The sequence below is a fragment of the Alosa alosa genome, chromosome 8 (assembly GCF_017589495.1).
Source record: "Alosa alosa isolate M-15738 ecotype Scorff River chromosome 8, AALO_Geno_1.1, whole genome shotgun sequence".
Lineage (NCBI taxonomy): Eukaryota > Metazoa > Chordata > Actinopteri > Clupeiformes > Clupeidae > Alosa > Alosa alosa.
In genome coordinates, this window is record NC_063196.1 from 8,149,678 (window position 1) to 8,170,220 (window position 20,543).

At 46.1% G+C, this 20,543-nt stretch overlaps 2 protein-coding genes across 4 annotated transcripts; one reads left to right on the top strand and one right to left on the bottom strand.

The window, feature by feature from the left end:
- Positions 1-1,885: 1,885 nt before the first annotated feature.
- On the bottom strand, positions 1,886-11,274 carry LOC125299304 (angiomotin-like 2a). The gene is made up of 8 exons (XM_048250537.1): positions 11,068-11,274; positions 10,827-10,971; positions 10,572-10,661; positions 3,132-3,423; positions 2,991-3,032; positions 2,753-2,874; positions 2,342-2,539; positions 1,886-1,974 (listed from the first exon to the last, which is right to left on the bottom strand). The coding sequence occupies exons 1-8, from the start codon at positions 11,227-11,229 to the stop codon at positions 1,886-1,888; spliced, it is 1,140 nt and encodes a 379-aa protein (XP_048106494.1). The 5' UTR covers positions 11,230-11,274.
- Positions 11,275-15,737: 4,463 nt separating this feature from the next.
- Positions 15,738-20,308, top strand: LOC125299822 (UDP-glucuronosyltransferase 2A1-like). Of its 3 annotated transcripts, none has more exons than XM_048251285.1 (2): positions 15,738-15,883; positions 18,358-20,308. In XM_048251285.1, the coding sequence occupies exon 2, from the start codon at positions 18,368-18,370 to the stop codon at positions 19,937-19,939; it is 1,572 nt and encodes a 523-aa protein (XP_048107242.1). In that variant the 5' UTR covers positions 15,738-15,883; positions 18,358-18,367; the 3' UTR covers positions 19,940-20,308. The 3 variants fall into 3 exon arrangements, with proteins under 3 accessions (XP_048107242.1, XP_048107243.1, XP_048107244.1); XM_048251286.1 differs by lacking the exon at positions 15,738-15,883 and adding an exon at positions 16,645-16,699; XM_048251287.1 differs by lacking the exon at positions 15,738-15,883 and adding an exon at positions 16,751-16,830.
- The last annotated feature ends 235 nt before the right edge of the window (positions 20,309-20,543 follow it).

The window sequence follows — 20,543 nt, forward strand, 5'->3', positions numbered from 1 at the left end:
AGTTAATACTGAAATACATGCACTTTCAAGCAGATAAAAAATCTGGGAATGAAAAAGAAATACATATAATCATGTAAACTCAGCCTCTTGTTCTTGCTATTCATATTTATTCATATTCATATATTAAAATATTTATCCATTTAACCATTCTTGAACTAAAGTTATGGTCTATATATATATATATATATATATATAATAACCAAACTTAATGGTGGGTTACATAAGGAACGCAGAACAATGGGAAATTTAATCAAGCAGTGAATAAGTTACTTTACATCCATTCATTTTTGTCTCAACAATACTTTGGTGTTCTGTTATCTGTTTTGTTTATTCACACTGTGTGATTGTATTACACAGCATAGTGCAAGTTGAGGTATGTTGTAAAATCAGAGGACACGTACACGATACATACAGCATTCCATAAAACAATAAATTACACAAATGTACACAATAGGATAAAAAATCAATACATAAAAATAAAAACATATTAATTATGTTTTTAATTAATACAATTATGTGAATAATTTCTATCGTTGCAAATAATTTTCAGTTACATGGCATGATACACACAATACATATGAGGCATTTTGATCCCCAAGGTTGTGCAAAACAATTATAACTGTAGCAGAGCTTTGTGTATGTAGAACATTGATTTGTAGCTGTAGCCTATAATATATTTGTAATAGTAAGATATTCGTAACTGTAGGATGATTTGTAGGCCTAGCTATTGGACAGATCTGTACCCATAGAATAGATTTGTAAGTGCAGGGCATATTTGTAATATTGACAATTACTTGTGCAAATCATTTTTACAGCTATGATACACACATACTTTGTGTGTGTGTGTGCATGTGGTGTGTGTGTATCTAATCACAAGGACACATTCGTGAAGTGAATTCAATCCTGCCTTCAGGGCACTTGTCACGAGTTTCATACTGCCACCCCATAAATCAATGGACTACGAGTATATGTGTGTGTGAACCACATATGTCTGTCTGTCTCTGCCTCTTTTTTTCTCTCTCTCTCTCTCACTCTCTCTCTCACTCTCTCTCTCTCTCTGTAGTCTGTTTGTGCAGTGTATGGGTTTATGCTCTTTTGGGATTTTGCTGTATGCATGGTTGTGCATAACAAGTTCTAAAGCAGTCCACTACATTCAGACATGAATCAGACCTTTAAGATATATTGAGTTTAACAAAAATAGTACCGTAATTTCAAACATACTGTATATGTTATTATCATACATATAGTAGATGTTTGTACAATAATTTATGCATGGCAATATAAACTACCGGTCAAACGTTTGGGGTCACTTAGAAATTTCCATTCCACTTTATCACAGACAGAATACCAGCTGAGATCGGTTGCATTGTTTTTTTTTTTAATCAGGGCAGCAGTTTTCAGATTGCATAAAGTCTGAAAACTGCTTCCCTGATTAAAAAAACAATGGAACGGTAGTGTATGTAAGTAATTACTGTATAAAGCAGCATAAGGCATTAATTATAATGCACAAGTTGCCTTTGTTTGTTAAAGCCTCCTCTTCACTATATTGACCCAGTGTAAAAAACCTTTATTCTGAAGCATGTGTAATGAAATGCTGCATGACAGCTTTGCATAATGGAAAAAAAATGCAAAAAAAAAACAAACATTCAAAGTCGGGATGGATGTGAGAGTTCTTAAAAGTGTAGTTTGGTTTAAAATTCATTCATATCTTTGTAAGTCATTATTTATCACTTAAAAATCAGATTTGGATTTAGTACATTCGAAAAAAATAGACCATTCTTCTAAAATGGATTTTGCGCGTTGCGAACGGAACGCTTCAGTTACGCGCCTGGTGTAGCTTCTCTGTTAGTCCGGAAACCTTCTGTGTTGGAAACTTGTCTGATCCTCATATAAACACCTCCACGGCCTCCACCTGCATCACGTCTAGCCCCTCCAGCCGGTCAGGAGGTCTGGCGGTCAGTTGTTGCACAAAGTCTGGAGACAAAACAAACAAATAGATAAATAAAGATCTCTTATAGGTGTAATCCAAAAGTGAAAGATCAAAGTCACTGCACACTGATCACTATTTTATAATTTTTTTTATTTATTTGGAGTGAACAACACGTTTCGCTAAGCGCTTCATCAGGTTGGCTCTGATCTCTTAGAGGTGCTTTAACTGAGTGGATTTTTAATCAATTTGGAGGTATGGATAATGTGTGTGTGTGTGTGTCCGTGGCTCCGTGCGTGCATGCATGCATGCATGCGTGTGTGTGTGCGTGCGTGTGCGTGCGTGTGTGCGTGCCGTGCGCGTGTGTGTATGTAATGGCTACATCTGTTTATGATTATACTGTTATGCTCTCACCCACACTGGCCTGGTTTGGACTGGCATAGGGCACAGGGCTGGCAGTGCTGGGTGCCACACTGAGATGGCAGCCGGGGCTGCTGGCTGGGGTGAGGGTCTGGGGCAGGCTGCTGGCTGCTGCAGTCTTGGGCTGAGGGCTGGAGAGAGTGGATGACGAGCACTCGGCTCGCTGCTTCTCTGATTCGGAGTTTCCTGCTTCTACACACAGGACAGCATGAATGAGCTGACAGATATAGACTAGTCAGATAAGATTCCAGGCCAGCTCTTCCCTTCTTTTCCCCCCAAGTCTGATCCTGTCTGTAGACATGTAGCATGTATCTCCATAATGTGCATGATTGTGTGTGTGTGTGTGTGTGTGTGTGTGTGTGTGTGCGGGCCTGCACGTGCGTGTGTGTGTGTGTGTGAAATTACCTGTACTCAATATGGATTGACTGTGGTTGCTGGCAGCAGTCTTCAGAGCCTCTCGGAGCCTCTGTTGAAGGTGGCGGATTACTTCATCCTTCTGATGAACTAAAGCGGTCATCACAGCCAGCCTAACACACACACACACACGCATGCATGAATTATGCATGTATACACACACAAACACACATACACACACACAAGCTCGCACACACACACAGGCTCTTGCATGCATACACACGCTTACCTGCTCTCCATATCTGGGTCTGGCTGGTCATTTGGGAAAGAGCTGCTGAGTTTGAAAAAAAGAAAGAAGACAGGTGTGTATTGGGCTCAGGTGAGTCTACCTGTAAAGTGTGTATCAGTCTCAGGTGAGGTGAGTTTATACCTGTCAGACATGTGTCTGAGCTGCTGCTGTAACTGTACTCGCAGCTCCATGTCCAGCTCCTCTCTGCGCACGCAGGCGTCCTGCAGACGCGAGAGCGCCCCCTGCAGTTGCTGAGCGGTGTCTCCGCAGGTCTGCTGCATCTGCAGCTCCCTCTGCAGCTCCCTGGTGCGCCGCTCCGACACGCCCAGAGCGCGTTCCACCGCAAACGCATGCACGCGCAGCTCATGCCAGCGCACGCTCAGCAGACGCAGGTGACGCTGCAGAGACGCACATTCCTGCTGCTGTGCCTCGTCTGAACATGCACAGAACCCCCCCCCACACACACACACACACACATACACACACACAGAGACAGAGAAACAAGATAGTGAGGAAGTACTACCATTCATTTCAATGACTAATGCTAGGTTTGCTAAATTTCCAAATATTGTATACCCTTGACGGCCAGCAGAAGGCCGGATCTACCTATACGCACACTATGCAAGTTGCCTAGGGCCCCGCAAGTTAATGAAGGCCCCCTCCCTGTCTCCCCTTGAGTCAAGCTAGCAACAGGTAGACTATGTAGCGACAGTCACCAAAGGATTTTTTTTAAATGTAGCCAGTCGCCAGCATTCAAAAAACAGAATATGCGGTTATACAGTATTTCACAACTTTTCACAACTTCACAACTCTGACTGGGAAAGTCTGTCAAGCAATCTGCACACAGATCAGGGGAGCCTAGGCCAGCAACACACCCTGAAGAGATGCAAATTAGATGTATCACTAAGCGGTACAAAATATGATCGCAGCTGAGTCCTGCACATTCTCCTCACAAAAATGTAATTGTTTGCATGTGTATGTATATTGTGTATATGTGTGCAATTTTGTGTGAACGATTCCCGGGACACTAAAAGACTGGGCTGCACGAAACTTGGTGTGCATGTAGCCCCACATGGATTACACGGAACCATTGATCGTTTTGATCCATCATCCACCCGCCGCATGGACCGCCCAAAAGGTGTCATGAGCTCTCTCTCTGCCTGGTAACACGCGCTGATTGAAGTCTGATGACCTCCACCTGTTCCTGCTCTGCTCTGCCTCACCCTCGTTTACCTACCAGCTGCACTGCAACCAGCAACAGTTACCTGCCTGTTTTGGAAAACGCCTCTGACTCTTTTGTGCCTGTGATCCCGACCCGGCCGACTACTTCTGTGTTCTCCAGCCCCGGTATCTTGACCTGCCTTCCGTCCCTCTTCTACGAATACCGCCTAGTCCTTGACTGTACTGCTGCTTCGTTTCAATTGCTGCTGTGTGTGTGTTTCCCCAGGACTTCCCCGATCATCCAGCTCCTGCCATCGCTGTTCCGGGCTACTGGGGAACACACACACGCAGACTCTTGGAACTCCTGTACCCCCGGAACCCCTGAAACCCCTTTAACCCCCAACCCTTAAATAACCTTTTGAACGTGGACGCTTTTGTGGTCCTCGTCCCCGTTTGGTGTCTGACAGTAGGATCTGACCAAACATGGACCCAGCGCACGGTCGAACCAGCATGGAAACCGACCAACCAGAACCACTCCACCGCCATGCAACGCCTGGAAGAGACAGAGAGAGAGGTAAACCGCAACACTGCTGACATTGCCTCCCCTACTTCAAGCCGGGCTACCAACAGCGCCAGCAGTTCCAGCAGCAACAACTTGCAATGATCATTCAACTTCTCACCAACCTTTCTCCTCTGCCTGCTCCCACCGCCCAGCCCCCAGCCAGCCTGCTCACCGCCCAGCACCCGAGTCTCCTGCCCAGTCCACTGCTGCCGCGGCTGCCGGAGCCCCAGAACCCAGGATCGCAATCCAGAGCGGTTCAGCGGCCACCCAACCCAGGTACGCTGCTCCTGACGAGCTGCCGTGTCCAGTTTACCCTGCAACCCAGGACTTTTGCCACTGAAGGGGCGAGGGTCGGTTACGCGATCACCACCTGACGGGCCGAAGCCGACTCTGGGGAACGGGCGAGTTCGAAAGCGCCAGACCCCAGCATGTGCAACCTTCAACCTATTCGCAGAGGGAGATGCTCAAGGTATTCGATTTGGAATCCACAACAGCCGAGGCATCTCGACCCTGATGAGTATTCGCCAAGGCAGAAGGACTGTTATGGATTACCCATTGACTTTCGAACTGTGGCAAGTCGGAGCTCCTGGAACATGGAAGCATTGGTGATGCCTTCCTCCACAGCCTGGCGGACTACATAAAGGACGAGCTGGTTTCCCATGATCAACCCCCACTCTTGATGAAGCCATTGCTCTGGCTGTCCACATCGGCCGCCCAGGATCCAGGCCCGCCGCCGTGAGAGAGGGCCCAGAGTCCATCCACCAGCACACGGAGTGTCCCAACTGCCCTTCTGTCCGGGCACCTGCCACACCATCTAGCCAGCCGACCAGTTCGAACCGGGTGGAGATCGGCAGCCTCCCCTAACCCCTGCAGAGCCAGCGACGATCACCTCCAACTTGTGCCTGTACTGTGTTGGTGATGGTCATCGAAGTCGCCACCTGTCCAGCAAAGCCGGAGCTCACCAGATGTAGGGAGGAATCTGGATGAGCTCAATGAACATTCAGCCCTCCATCAGCCGTAAACCCCTCATCCAAGACTGTCTTCACCTGTCTGATTCCACCCACACCCTGGCAGCCCTGGTGACTCTGGCGCAGAAGCAAACATTATTGACACAGGACTTGCTCGCCAGCTGGGCTTGGAAAGCCATCGCTGTCCACTTGTTCCAGCCCGGCCCTGGACGGTCACGCACTGGCACAGTTGGCTAGCATCACAGCCCCCCATCTCAATGATGGTGTCAGGAAACCACCGAGACCATCCGCCTCCACCTGCTCAGCTCTCCAGGCCAACCCCCTAATCCCTGGCTACCTTTGGCCCGCCTCCACAATCCTCACCTCGATTGGGCCTCCGAACTGTGAAAGAGTGGGGAAATGCCTGCCACCTGACCTGTTTGCTGCTCGCATGCCCCCCCGCCTCAGTACCCCCAGCACTGCCCCCTACATTTCTAATGTCCCTGAATGTTACCATGGCCTCCCGAGAGGTGTTCAACAAGACCAAAGCCACATCTCTGCCCCCACACCGTCCGTACGACTGTGCCATTGATCTCCCTCCCTGGGACTGCTCCACCCAAAGGTCACCTCTACTCACTATCCCTCCTGAAAGAAAAAAAACTATGGAGGATTACATCAGGGACTCCCTGGCAGCTGGACTCATCCGCCCGCCTTCCTCTCCTGCTGGTGCCGGGTTCTTCTTTTGTGGGAAAGAAAGATGGTTCTCTTCCTGCATTGATTATCAAGGTCTGAATGATGTCACAGTGAAGAACAGGTACCCTCTGCCTTTACTCACCTCTGCTTTTGAGTTGCTCCAGGGATCCACTATTTTCACCAAACTGGACCTTAGAAATGCTTACCACCTAGTCCGAGTAAGGAGGGTGACGAGTGGAAGACTGCATTCAACACCCACACCGGCCATTATGAGTACCTGGTAATGCCATTTGGCTCACCAACGCCCCAGGTATTCCAGGCGCTGGTGAATGATGTGCTGCGGGACATGCTGAATAAATTGCCTTAAGTGGTACCTGGACGACATCTTAATTTTTCTCCAGAACTCTGTCTGAACACACCCGGCCATGTCCAGCTGGTTCTTCGACGGCCCTGGAGAACTCTCTTTATGTCAGAGCGGAGAAATGCGAGTTCCATGCTCAGACTGTGTCATTCCTGGATACATCAAGTCGCTGAAGGCAATATCCAGATGGACCTTCAAGAAAAGGTCTCGCAGTTACCTCCTGGCCAGTTCCGGGGAATAGGAAGAAGTTGCAGCAATTCCTCGGTTTTGCCAATTTCTACCGGAAATTCATCCGAACTACAGCTCAAGCCGCCTCCTCACAGCTCTGACCAGCATCAAACACCCTTTTTCTGGACCCCAGAGGCCAACACAGCCTTTCATACCCTCAAGGCCCGTTCACCACTGCCCCCCATCCTCCAGAGATGCCGGATTCAGACCGGCAGTTCGTTGTCGAGGTGGATGCCTCAGACGCGGGGAGTCGGGGCCATACTCTCAACGGGCAGAGGAGGACAACAAGTTGCACCCCCCCTGTGCATTTTCTCGCCGGCTTTCACCTGCAGAGTGCAATTATGATGTTGGAAACCGTGAGCTGTTGGCTGTCAAGCTTGCCCTGGAGGAGTGGCGCCACTGGCTGGAGGGTCCACCGTTCCGCCTCCTGGTCTGGACCGATCACAAAACCTCAATACATCCCAAGAATGCCAAACGCCTTAACCCCCAGACAGTCCCTGGGCCTTGTTTTTCACCAGATTCAACTTCACCCTGTCATACCGCCTAGGTTCTCGGAACACGGACGCTCTCTCCGCGTCCAGTTTCATAAGGATGACGCCCTTCCCAGGAAATCCTGCATCATTCTGCCCGATCCCCGCGTCGAAGCTGCTCTGACCTGGGATATCGAGAGAAATTCAAGAGGCCCTCCGGTGACCATCCCAGTCCCAGTGCATGCCCAGACGGGTCGCCTCTTCGTCCCAGAGAATTGAGGTCCCGGTCATACGGGGGGGACACAACTCCCGCCTTGCCTGCCACCGGGCTCCGCAAGCATCTGCCATCTCCTTGCCCAGCGCTTCTGGTGGTCTTTGAGAAGGGATGTCCGAGAATTGCCCTCCGTGCCTGCCCCACCTGCAATCAGAACAAGTCCTCCACTGGCCCCCGCTGGTTTACTCCAGCCCTTGCCTGTGCACACCTCCGACCCTGGTCCCACGCCTCCTGGACTTTTGTAACTGGCCTCCCACCATCAGGTGGGATGGCGGTCATTCTCACACTGTGGTTGACGGTTCAGCAAGATGGCACACTTCATCCCTCCCTAAACTGCCATCTGCCAGAGAGACTGCCCAGGCTGTTCTTGATCATGTCTTCCGTCTACACGGGCTGCCCAGGATGTTGTCTCTGACCGAGGTCCATAATTCACCTCTACATTCTGGAAGGAGTTCTGCCAGTTCTAGGGGCCACAGTGAGTCTCACCTCTGGGTTCCACCCCAGTCCAATGGTCAATCCGAGCCCGGGCAAACCAGGAGCTGGAGAAGGCTGCATGGTTTCTCCAAACCCCAGGCTTGGGCACAACAACTGATGTGGATAGAGTATGCCTACAACTCCCTCACATGCTCTGCCACTGGTATGTCACCTTTCCAGTGTGTGTATGGCTACCAGCCCCCCCTGTTCCCCAGCCAGGAAGGAGATGTGTCCTGCCCGCCTGCCCTCGCCTATGCCGCCATTGGCGCTGTGCCTGGTCTGGCTCCGTACACACTACTCAAGTCAGCTGTCATTATGCCACTGGGGCTAACCGCCGGCGATCGCCGGCACCGCCTACCGTGTTGGCCAGAAGGTGTGGCTGTCAGCCAAAGATCTCCCCACTGCGGGTGGAATTACAGAAACTGGCACCTCGATTTCCTCGCCCGTTCCCTATCCAGAGGGGTCATCAGCCCAACTGCAGTCCGCCCAGTTGCCAACCTCCATGAGGTGCACCCTACTTTCCATGTTTTGAAGTCAAGCCGACGATGAAAGCCGCTGGTCCCCCGCCGCTTCCTCCTCCTCCTCCTGCCCTGGGTGACGGTGGGCTGGTGTACCCCTGCTTCGACGCCTGCTTGTCCAGGCGGGCGAGGTAGGGGCCTCAGTATCCGGGCCGGAGCTGGGAGGGCTATGGGACCTGAGGAGAGAACCTGGGTGCCAGCCAGTCGATTGTGGACCTGACACTCACGTCCGACTTCCACCGTCTGCATCCTGATCAACCTGCAATCCGTAGGGGCCCCCAGGGGTCCCTAACCGCCCTGCCGCCTGGCTTCCTGTCCTGTGCCTGACCCTGACCCTGTCTGCACCTGTCCCGGCTCTTCTGTCCACGACCCTCCAGCTCCCTCGGGGATGAGGATGTTCACTGACCGCTTCGAGGAATTCTAGCCCTCCACCGGCTCCCCTCCGCCCCCGACGTGGTGTGTCACTCTTGGGGACTTCTGGGGCCGTCCCTTAGTGGGGGGGGTTCTGTCATGAGCTCTCTCTCTGCCTGGTAACACGCTGATTGAAGTCTGATGACCTCCACCTGTTCCTGCTCTGCTCTGCCTCACCTCGTTTACCTACCAGCTGCACTGCAACCAGCACCAGTTACCTGCCTGTTTTGAAAACGCCTCTGACTTTTGCCTGTGATCCTGACCCGCTCGACTACTTCTGTGTTCTCCAGCCCCCGTATCTTGACCTGCCTTCCGTCCCTCTTCTCACGAATACGCCCTTAGTCCTTGACTGTACTGCTGCTTGTTTCAATTGCTGTTGTGTGTGTGTTTCCCCAGGACTTCCCGGATCATCCAGCTCCTGCCATCGCTGTTCGCTACTGGGGAACACACACACGCAGACTCTGGAACTCCTGTACCCCGAAACCCCTGAAACCCCCTTAACCCCCCCAACCCTTAAATAAACTTTTGAACGTGGCGCTTTTGTGGTCCTCGTCCTGTTTGGTGTCTGACAAAAGGAGGGTAGGGCGGACACAGTTTTCTGTGAATATCCGTGGGCACTAGAATGACCAAATATTTTTTTTAAGTTGGTCTCAAGGGACAATTTCAACGCAACCCATTACCTCATTTGCGGTATAGCGCCACCTAGTTAGAAATTAAAAAGCAAAAATGAGGAGTTGTAAACGCATGTACAGTATCTTCGGCTAACAACTGCAGGAAATTTGAGGATCATTATTGCACCTTCTGAATTTATGCCAAGTTTTATGAAAATCTGTTCATGGGTGGCAATACAATACATTAATGTATGTGTACATTTAGTGACTGTACATTAATCAGCCTGTAGATGATGGTGTTGAGCAAAGGGTTGCCTGTAGAGGATGATGTTGAAACACACTCACACGCACATAAACACAGGCACACACACACATGCACGCACGTACACACACACATTGACACGCACACACACACATACACAGACACACACACATGAGTGCTGCTGTTCACTGGATGTTTGACTAAGATCATTATCACTCATGTTTCATATTTTTGAATCTGGGAAAGTCTTTCAACTAAAGTTTTAATCGATTCTGACCCACAAGTTATGTGTATGTGTCACGTCATCTTGGATGTGATTTTGTACTGCTTTGTGATTTTCTGTTAAAGGCAATCTTTCTAACAGGTCTAAGTGCGATTTGTGGTAAGATCCTCATTACTCAGAGAGAGAGAGAAGCACACACAAAAGCAAACACACATGCACACACTCATTTACACACACAAAAGTTCCAAGAGTCGGAGATGGAGATAGAGACAAATTGACAAGCATGATTTATTTTTGCGGAGAGAATGTGCAGGACTGAGCAGTTTTTGTACCGCTATGCGGTATAGTTTATGTGTGTGTGTGTGTGTGTGTGTGTTTGAGCTCACTCTGTGTAATGAGGGCCATCATCTGATGTTGGTGTTGGTCTGTTATCACCACCTCCTCGGTGACCTGTCGACTGGTTTCCTCTAATCTGTCTGTCAAAGAAAACCACCAATCATGAAACAGCATGACTCAGATTACCCGACTGTAGTGTTGTCCATAAGTGGAAGTGTGTTTATTCATGTGTAAGTGTGTGTGTATGTTATCTTTGGTTAGTGTTGTGCTGCTGTAGTCTCATGTGTGTGTGTGCGTGTGTGTACCTTGTAGGTTAATGTTGTGCTGCTGCAGTCTCCTGATCTCCTGCAGTAACTGCTCCCTCTGCTGGTTTTCTTCAGCTTCTCTGTCAGCGCAGGTCTGGATCAGCTGACTGTACGCATCAGAAACGTGCCTCAGCTCCTGCTCAAGCTGCCAAAAGCACACTGATATTAGCTGTGTGTGTGTGTGTGTGTGTGTGTGTCCATGCACGCGTGCGTGTGTGTGTTTGTATGTATGTACACTGACTTTCTGTATCCTGAAGCTGATATCCTGTTGGGTGTCCAGCTCCTTCTTCAGCTTCTCGTTTTCCCACAACAGCGCCTCCATCTGGGCATGGTGGGACATGGCAGGCTCCCACCCCCCGGCGGGCCCAGACACGGCCACAGATGGGGGCACGATGGGGCGCATCGCCGGGGGCAAAGAGGGCAGAATGTGGGGTTTGGAGGAAAGGTCAGGATGGTCATACCTGTCAAGAAGATCCAAAGACCCAATTCAATTCAGTTTGATTCCTATATCTAGCACCATGGCTATTGTACACGCTCTAAAGCAGCCACAGCTGCACACAGTATAGGCCTACCTTAAGTGGCATTATTATTATTAACTCATATCTGCAATTTTTTCTGTCTATATCTGGGACAAATTAAACTGAAGTTTTCTCTGGATCATATTAAAGAAGCCCTATGCAGGTCTGGTTATTCCTTCGCTGTTTCTGGGTTTTCGCCTGATTTGGGCTCGCATTTTTCACGACATAGCTTCCCCTGCAGCTTCGGTAGCAAGTGACTGCTACGCTAAACCCCCACTAGCTAGCGAGCTAGCCATTAAGAAACCAAGCTAAACACATACAGGGCTCACAATAAAACGGCACAATAAAACGGTCGAGCAAACACATTGTTCAAGAGACTATCAAACCACATTACAAAAACAAAGTTCACCCAAGGGTAGGCAACTTACAATTTTAACAGCAACAAAGCCAAGTCGGAGTCCGTTTTGCAGTCTTCTTAGAAACTACAATCTGACTACATTTTTGAGACGCGATTGGATAGGCCTACTTCCGCTGAGTCACATCCGGATTTGTTCGGGACGGGACCAGAAAGTTGCATATTTGTTTTTTCCGCGGAGAAGCACTAGGGGGAGACAAAGCACCCACCGAACGACCCAAAAAGTGTTGTAGAACCTTTAGAACGACTCTCAACCTGCATAATTAAGGTCATTTTTGCTAATATTGTTCCATAGGGCTTCTTTAATACACCGAGATCACCTAATGATGTAACAAACTGTTATTAAATGTCAGCAAAACAAATTCCATTTTATTCAAATCGAACAAAAAAATTAAAAAACATTGATCACTGCCTGAATAAAATTAATGGCCAGGAAATAAAAAGAGTGCATGCCACTAAATTCCTAGGAGTCCACATTGATGACTGTCTCAACTTTAAATGTCATATTGACCATCTTATTTATTTTATTTTTTATCTTGTAGACAAACTGTCCAAGTATGTTAGCTTGTTATAAGATCAGACATTTCCTCTCTTTGTCTGCCCTTCTCACGTTGCACAAAACTCTCTTTGAACCTCACCTTAACTACTGTAATGTGATATGTTGCAACACCTTCACCAGCCATCTTAAAAAACTTGTATCCTAGGAAAAGAAAGTCATACGGGCCCTGTCCTAGTCAGAGATAAATTCCCCCACCCACCCTCTAGTTCACCGGTTTAAGTTACTAAGATTGGCTGAGCTAAATTATTATCATAATGCCTGCCTTATGTTTAAAATTGTCAACAGGATCAACCCTAGATTGTGTAGTCTTATTCCCATCTCCAGCCCCCAGCACACATACCAAACAAGAACTAAACCACTCATATCAGGTAAATGTCGCCAACATGTGCGCTCCAGTATGAGTGTTGCCTGTAGGGGGCCGCAGATTTGGAACAGGATTGATGATGGCCTCAAGGTGTTGCCCTCTATCTCCAACTTCAAAAGACAGCTAAAAAATAATTTCCTACTAATCTATATCTAATATAAAACTGTTTCCTCATGGACCACTGGGATGTATGTGTATGTAATGTTAAGTATGTTATGTTTTTGTTGGTGCGCTTTATGTGCATTTATTTATCATCTGGTTACAGGTGGTAACTGTGTATGGACCCATTCACTTTACCCATCTGTCTTTGTACCCCTACTGGATTATTGTAATGTTTGAAGTGGTATTGTGAATAAACTCAAACTCAAACCTCTGGTTGTTTATGAGACACAAGACAAGCAAACACAAAGGCTTTATCATACACACATGAGCACACCCACACACTGTCACATACATACTTTCACACACACACACACACACAGAGAAACAAACTTACAGACGACACAAGCACAAAGGTTGAATCATACACACACATACATAACAGATACATTGTATAACCGTGCAAACACACACACACACACACACATACAAACCCACAATCCACAAAATATTATATAATCTTGACAAACACAGAAACATACAAACACACACACACACACACATGCCAATCCTGCCATGTGTACATGCCTGTTACACTGGTGGAACTCAGGGATATGCTGATGGGCGTGGAATACTGCCGGGGCTGATGGGTAGGGGGAGTGGTCTTTCCTGAGACGCTTAGTGGGAGTGGTCATGACCTGGCACCGGACCAGAGACATAAGCTGGAGGCGGTTGCTGAGGCAGTCTCCATGGTGACAGGCTCCCTCCCACTGCATCTTGCTGTGGCGGGGGAGGGGCTCGGCAGCAGGATGCTCCTGTCCAGGGGGGTCCTGTCTGGCAGAGAGGGCTGGGTGGGGCGAATCTTCTGCCCCCACGCTCTCCACTGATGAGTGAAGGCTGCCACTTCCCATCCCAGAGCTGGGCAGACCTCCACCACCAGGGTTCCCATGATGCACTGGGTCGGTGAAACGCCCAGAAGTATTCATAAACCCCTGACAAAAGTTGATTTAAAGTACATTTTTATTTGACCATAGGATTCTTCTGACTGGAAATGTCATTGACACATGTCAAGAGATAGTAAAACAGTGTCCTAAGGATACAGATGAAAAATGCCATGTCCAAAATTATTCATAAAATTTCTAAATAATTAATGGAAAAGCTTTTATTAAAGGTGTAGATTTTACATAATTTCAAGCCCATACATTTTTTTGTCACATTCAGCAATCATCTCCCCACGACCGCTAGCTGCCCATTCCGTAAGCACACTACTAAAAAAAGCCCGGTCTCTGTAGGCAGCCCAGGCTCTGAAAACTGGAAACAAACAAAGTGGGGGCAGCCTGTCCCCCAAACAAAAACAAAACCCTGCATGGAATGTCTCTGGGAATACGGAAGGCAGAGCTACAGTACCTCTCTGGCCTGTTTAGTTTGGTCCTTGGTTAAAATATAATGTATGTTTTCTTGCACAAACGTGTCTGCTAATACATTTAAATATAAACACAAACTAGCGCGACTTCCTGTGCAATCCCTGACTGCACCTTTAATATCAGAGCAATCAAAATGCTTTTTGCATGTGTCCTAGGGACATTTTGGGACATTATTGTTTTCAATTATTTTGGCTGAATATTTCTGATGATTGTCTCGTTTGAATGCTGGAGCCTGGGTAAACCCAAACTACTGTAACAACAAACCCAAGCATTTAAATTGCTTTGCAGATCCATCTGACAATTTTACTGTTCACAGCGACTTACAAATTCAAACCCAAGAACTAATTACAACCACTCATCTGACATGTGTCAGGCTTTATACATGATAGACAGGGGAGTAGGGTTAGGAGTGCTTTTGAAAACAACCAACTGCACTGATGACATCAGTATTAGACTTGCATCTTAGAATTGAGTAAATAACCTTGCGTTTTTGAAACCTTTATCGTTATATCATCCCCTTAATACACAATGCTATAGATGGTCCATATAATGTAGATACAGGTGTCATGGAACAGCACATTCACAGAATATCAATTAAATTAAGTATACAGATTACATCAACTGTGTGCCTCTTTAAAGACATCTTTCCCAGTAAGGTGGTTCTTTCTTTGTTAAACTTCATTATATGGTAATTTAGAGAATTTTAGAGAAACCCACTGGCATGATCTACTGAACAAATTGAAAATGATGGAAAGAAAATACACAATTCAAATTGCAGAAAAATCAGAGCTACAGTTCATCTGGTTAGAACCTTACCTGCTTGTTGGATCCACACACTCCCTTGGTTAGAACTACAGCCTCCCCTTAGTTTGTTGCCAAAATATAGCCGTTGGAAAATGCCTCACATAAATATCCATTTATGAACTTTTGCATTTGATGAATTTGTCATGGCTGTCCTCTGAGAGAGTGTATGGGCATCTGAAGAGTGGGTATCACCCTGGATGAGGGCATCTGTCGATGAGCCTGGCATGTGGTGGTGCTAACGGACATGTGACATGTATTGACTGCTTATTGATGGGCTGCCAAAGAACAAGAGCTGGGATCCATGTGAGGGAGTTGCCTGACACTATAGACAGCAGACAAACAACTATGCAGACTGCTGCAAACTGGTTTATCACAGATCAGGGGTGGTCAGTCAGCCCAAATCTCTATAAGGCTAACTAACCCCACACATTGGAGGATTCTTTGAGTGTTGTGTCTCCTCATTATACTGTAACATCTCTGATACAGACCAAATACTAAATAATACTTATTTACAGTGCTCAGGCTGATCGCAAGTGAAACAGTTTTCATGGGTCAGTATTCTAAGACATTCTTGCTAGCAGTGGTATTTGCTAGGAGTTAAGATAATGCACATTTCTGGCCTTGGGTATCAAATTACATCCTGCCCATGAGAGTCTAACACTGCAGAGCAGGCGGATCTTTGTTTCCCTAGCGGTCATTACACAATCACACCCTTCTGTACTGTACACTGAAAAGTGGGAATGTTTTTGTGTCCCATAGTCCACAGAGTTTTCTGTGTCGACAAAATTACTATATAAGTTCATAGTTGTAACATCTGCTCAGACGGGATCCATAGTGCCGGAACTTCCTCCAGCTGACCTCAGACCTGGGCTGGGTAAGTGCATCGTAGAAATGCAGTATACTGTACAGTATGCCGGTGCTACAGACACCAGTATTCTGCTATTCCAAGCTATGTACACTCAGGTGTAAATACCTACACAGGCTATCCCCATCACTTCAGGTACAAATAGCATTGTTGCATATTGACACCAGGGTGCACATCGCATCTGCCAAAGTTATATTGTTCATTATTTATGTTGTTTACAGTGTTATGTATTTTTTTTTATTTATTAAGTCTAAAGGAATGCAGCAAAAATATACTCAATATGAAGAACATATTGTGGGCATTTTTGTAATTTCACTCATTATATTCTCAATAATTCTCTACATGGGTTTTTACCTGAACATATTATTCCCTCACAACTGGTGAATGCAAACCTCGTTCAACTTACTTTATGGTGACTCTCTGCCTCACACTAAATCTGTCAAAGAGGGCAAAGTACGAAAAGGAAAAAAAATAAAAAGAACACATGAATGCAGGAAGCTCTTTTCAGTCTTCTTTTAACAAAAGCACATTTTAGCCATTTGCTTAACAAAAGCACATTCTAGCCATTTGTTTATCAAAAACACATTTTCAGCAATTGCCTTCATTGAGAATGGACACATTTATTGCCTTAGGTGACAGATTAGTCTACCCGAGCAGCACAGGCAAACTTTGGCTCTGTTTTCCACTGTAGATATAGCAAGGTCCAGAGATCATGTCGTAACTGGGAGTGGTTTATTCAAGGTATGTAGCAAGGTTTTCATCTGTTACATGACTTCAGTCCACCCTGAATTACTCTTTCCCTCTATTCAGACTGTCCCCTGCCGGGTGAGTGGTATATAGTGGGATGTTTCATCCTGGATTTTACTTTGGCTGCTGCAAAGATGTATTTAGGCATTTAAACTGCTTAAGATGGACAGACTGAACAGCAAACATTTTGATGAAACTAACGATTAAAGGTACACTATGCAGGTTTAGGTATTTTGGGCGACTGTAGAGCTCCTTCTAGAGTCACGATATATTTATATTTTACTCTGCTGTTGTAAATAGCAAACTTCTCATGACTTATTCCCCCCTACACAATAAAAATGCTTTTGTTGTTGAGGTGAAGGATTAACAACAGGCAAAAACTATCTCCAAAGATCTATATCTACTGACAAGGTAATGTTTCACGATTCTCGCAAATTCACGAAACCAGCTAGGCTGATTTTCTCGGTAGCGACTCGCTACGTCTATGCTGTATTGCTATGCTAAGCGAACGACTCACCTATTATAAGTTCATTTATTATCAAATTAGATTTATAAAGGTAAAAAACTTGCATAGTGTACCTTCAATTGGGTAAATGCTTTTATAGTATTACTCGCTTTTGCCATGCATATGGCTTAAGTTACATTTTCTCTATACTGTACATTCCCACTCTTCAAGTGTTTAGTCTTGATAAGGGAAGTTGGTTTAAAGGCATCCTATGCAAGTTTGTTACCTAAATATCACAGCTTCAAAGTAATATTTCATTGTAAACAAACTTGCAATAGGAAGAATCACGCACCATAGCTGGTAGTGCCCCGCAGGCAGAAAACCAGCCTTGCAATTTGGCTGTTGGCGCCCCAGTAACATCTCACGAGAATCGTGAAACATTACCTGGTCAGATACCTGGTTAGATACTTGGAGATTGTCTTCGCCTGTTGCTAGTCCTCTGGCTTGGGAAGTATTTACTGTACAATGGTGGTTTTACAAGATAAAATATAAATACTTTGCAACTCTAGGGAGAGTCCATTAAAACAACCCCAAAAAAAAAAAAAAGGAGCATTCAACTACTTAACAGGTCAGCCACAGGCACATAGACACAATAATGCACTATTTATTAATAAGTCAAACTCTTCTGAAATTAAGTCAAATGATTTTACGAAAAGGCGCTAGGTCTTTTTATACTGAAAACAATGAAAACTAGATTTGTTTTGATCTTGATATAAGATGAATAACACTTATTAGTAGGTTAGATTTCATTAGATAAGCAGTTTTTGCAGTGTATTTATGTACTTCTTAGATATTGGACTGATGATTATATGCTACCACCATAGTTATTTTTATATGATATAGTTTTAAATCACTTCAAATGTTCTGTTTGATGCTACACATTGCCATTGGTGGTCCCCCCCTTTACTGTGAAGCAATTTGAGAAAAGCGCTATATAAATGTAATGTTGTTGTTGTTTCTTTGTCCCGTATGTCTTAATGTTGTTGGGTGTTGTTGTATTGTTATTTACTGTTGTCTGTGCTTAAAGGTTCAACGTGTCTCCCTTGAGTACAAGACAAATAGTTCCTTAGGTCCGGGGCAATAAAGGCTTCATTTATTTATTTAATTCATAGCCCAACAGCTGGTTTAACATAACAAGCAAAAATTAACTTACAAAGAGTAACGTTTGAATCAGGGAAGTTTGACAATATTAGCAGGCCACACAGTGACTGGCTCTGTTCTTTTCTTTCAGATTGGTTAAGATGCATCACATTACCTGGACAGCCTTGGTGCTGTCGGTCACTCTGTCCATGAGTTCTGGGGGTAAAGTTCTGGTGTTCCCGGCAGATGGCAGCCACTGGGTGAACATGAAGGTCATTATTGAAGAGCTTCATTCTCGGGGGCACAACATTACCGTAGTGCGACCCTCAGACAGCTGGTACATTAAAGAGGAGTCTCCCCATTACACGTCCATCACTATCCCATCCGCTGGAGGCTTTGATGAGGAGTTCTTCGGCTCCTTTGTGAAGAGACTGCTGCAGATACGGAAAGAACAAAAGTTTTGGAGTCGTATGATGTTTGAGTTAGAATTAATACGCCAGTTCTCAGAGATGCATAGACAAATGTGTGAGATGTTGACAATAATGTTTCAAGACGAGGCTCTCATGAAATCGCTTACAGATGCCAAGTTTGATGTCGTCCTTACTGATCCAGGCATGGGTAACGGAGTCTTTTTGGCGCGACGTCTTGGTCTTCCGTTGGTGTTTAACGTGAGGTGGACGGTCCACGGAGAGGCCCACTATGCTATTGCGCCCTCCCCTCTGTCATATGTCCCCTACCCAAGAACGGAGCTGACGGACAAAATGACTTTCTCCCAGAGACTTCAGAATGTGCTGGCTTGGACCGTGGGCTCTATTCAATGGCCAATGATGGTTTCTTCTCACTACACAGCTTTTTGCAAAAGGTTTTTTGGCCCTGACGTCGACTACTTCTCCCTGTTTCAGGATGCTGATATCTGGCTCATGAGGAATGACTTCACATTTGACTTTCCACGCCCAACCATGCCTAATGTGGTCTACATGAGTGGCTTCCAATGCAAGCCTGCTAAACCACTTCCTGCTGATCTGGAAGAGTTTGTCCAAAGCTCAGGGGAACATGGGGTCATAGTCATGTCCCTTGGAACTTTGTTTGGCGAGCTTCCAAGTGATACTACGGAGAACATTGCAGCAGCTTTTGCTCAGCTTCCGCAAAAGGTCATCTGGAGACATGAGGGTGCCAAGCCCTCGACTCTTGGCAACAACACCTTATTGGTGGGCTGGATGCCCCAAAATGACCTGCTGGGGCACCCAAAGACTAAAGTATTTGTAGCCCACGGGGGCACCAATGGTGTGCAAGAAGCAATCTACCATGGTGTCCCGATAGTGGGCCTGCCTCTGATATTAGATCAGCCTGATAATCTTTTCAAAATGGAGGCAAGAGGAACCGCTAAGGTAGTAGACTTTTGTACTCTAGACAGAGCAGTGTTTAAGGAGGCGCTAGAGGAAGTGCTCTATGAGCCGTCCTACAAGGAGAACATGCAGAGGCTCTCCAGGATCCACCATGACCAGCCCATGAAGCCTCTGGACCGGGCAGTTTTCTGGATCGAGTTCGTCATGAGGAACGGAGGAGCCCCTCACCTGCGCACTCAGTCCTTCAGAATGTCCTGGATCGCTTATTATTCTATAGACGTCATTCTGACTCTGCTCATGGCTCTGCTGCTCATACTATTGATTATGTTCCTGGCAATCAAAAAATGTCTCTCAGTTTTATTCAAAAAGAAGGTCAAATCTGAATAATATTGTCTTTTCCTTTAGGGCTGCACGATTTGTAAAAAATGTCTAGTTAGATTTTTCTGACAGATATGTGATCTTTGAATATTATTCATTGTCAAGAAATACTTCAATATTCCAAATGTCTCTTTAATTTATGCCACTTCTGATGGGTGAACATGCCTAGTGCATGAGAAGCAGAATACTTCCTAGTGGTGAGCTTCACAGTCTGTCACACAAAAAGGGTGGTATGAATATAAAAATCATAAATGTGACAAGATTAGCCATGCATGATTAAGTATAGCCTTTGCGATTAGAAAATTGCATTGGTTCAAATTGTGTTGCGATATTGTGCAGCCCTATTTCCCTTCTGCTAATAAAATAAATATTAAAGAAGCACTATGCAACAATTTGATCAAAAATGACCTTAATTATGCAGAGTCGTTCTGATGGTTTTACAACACTTTCTGGTGCTTCGTCTCCCCCTATCACTTCTCCGCGTAAAAAACGAATATGCAACTTTCTGTTCCCGGTCCGAGGAAATCCGGATGTGACTCAGCGGAAGTATCCAATTGCGCCTCGAAAATGTAGTCAGATTGTAGTTTCGAAGAAGACTGCAAAACGGACGCCA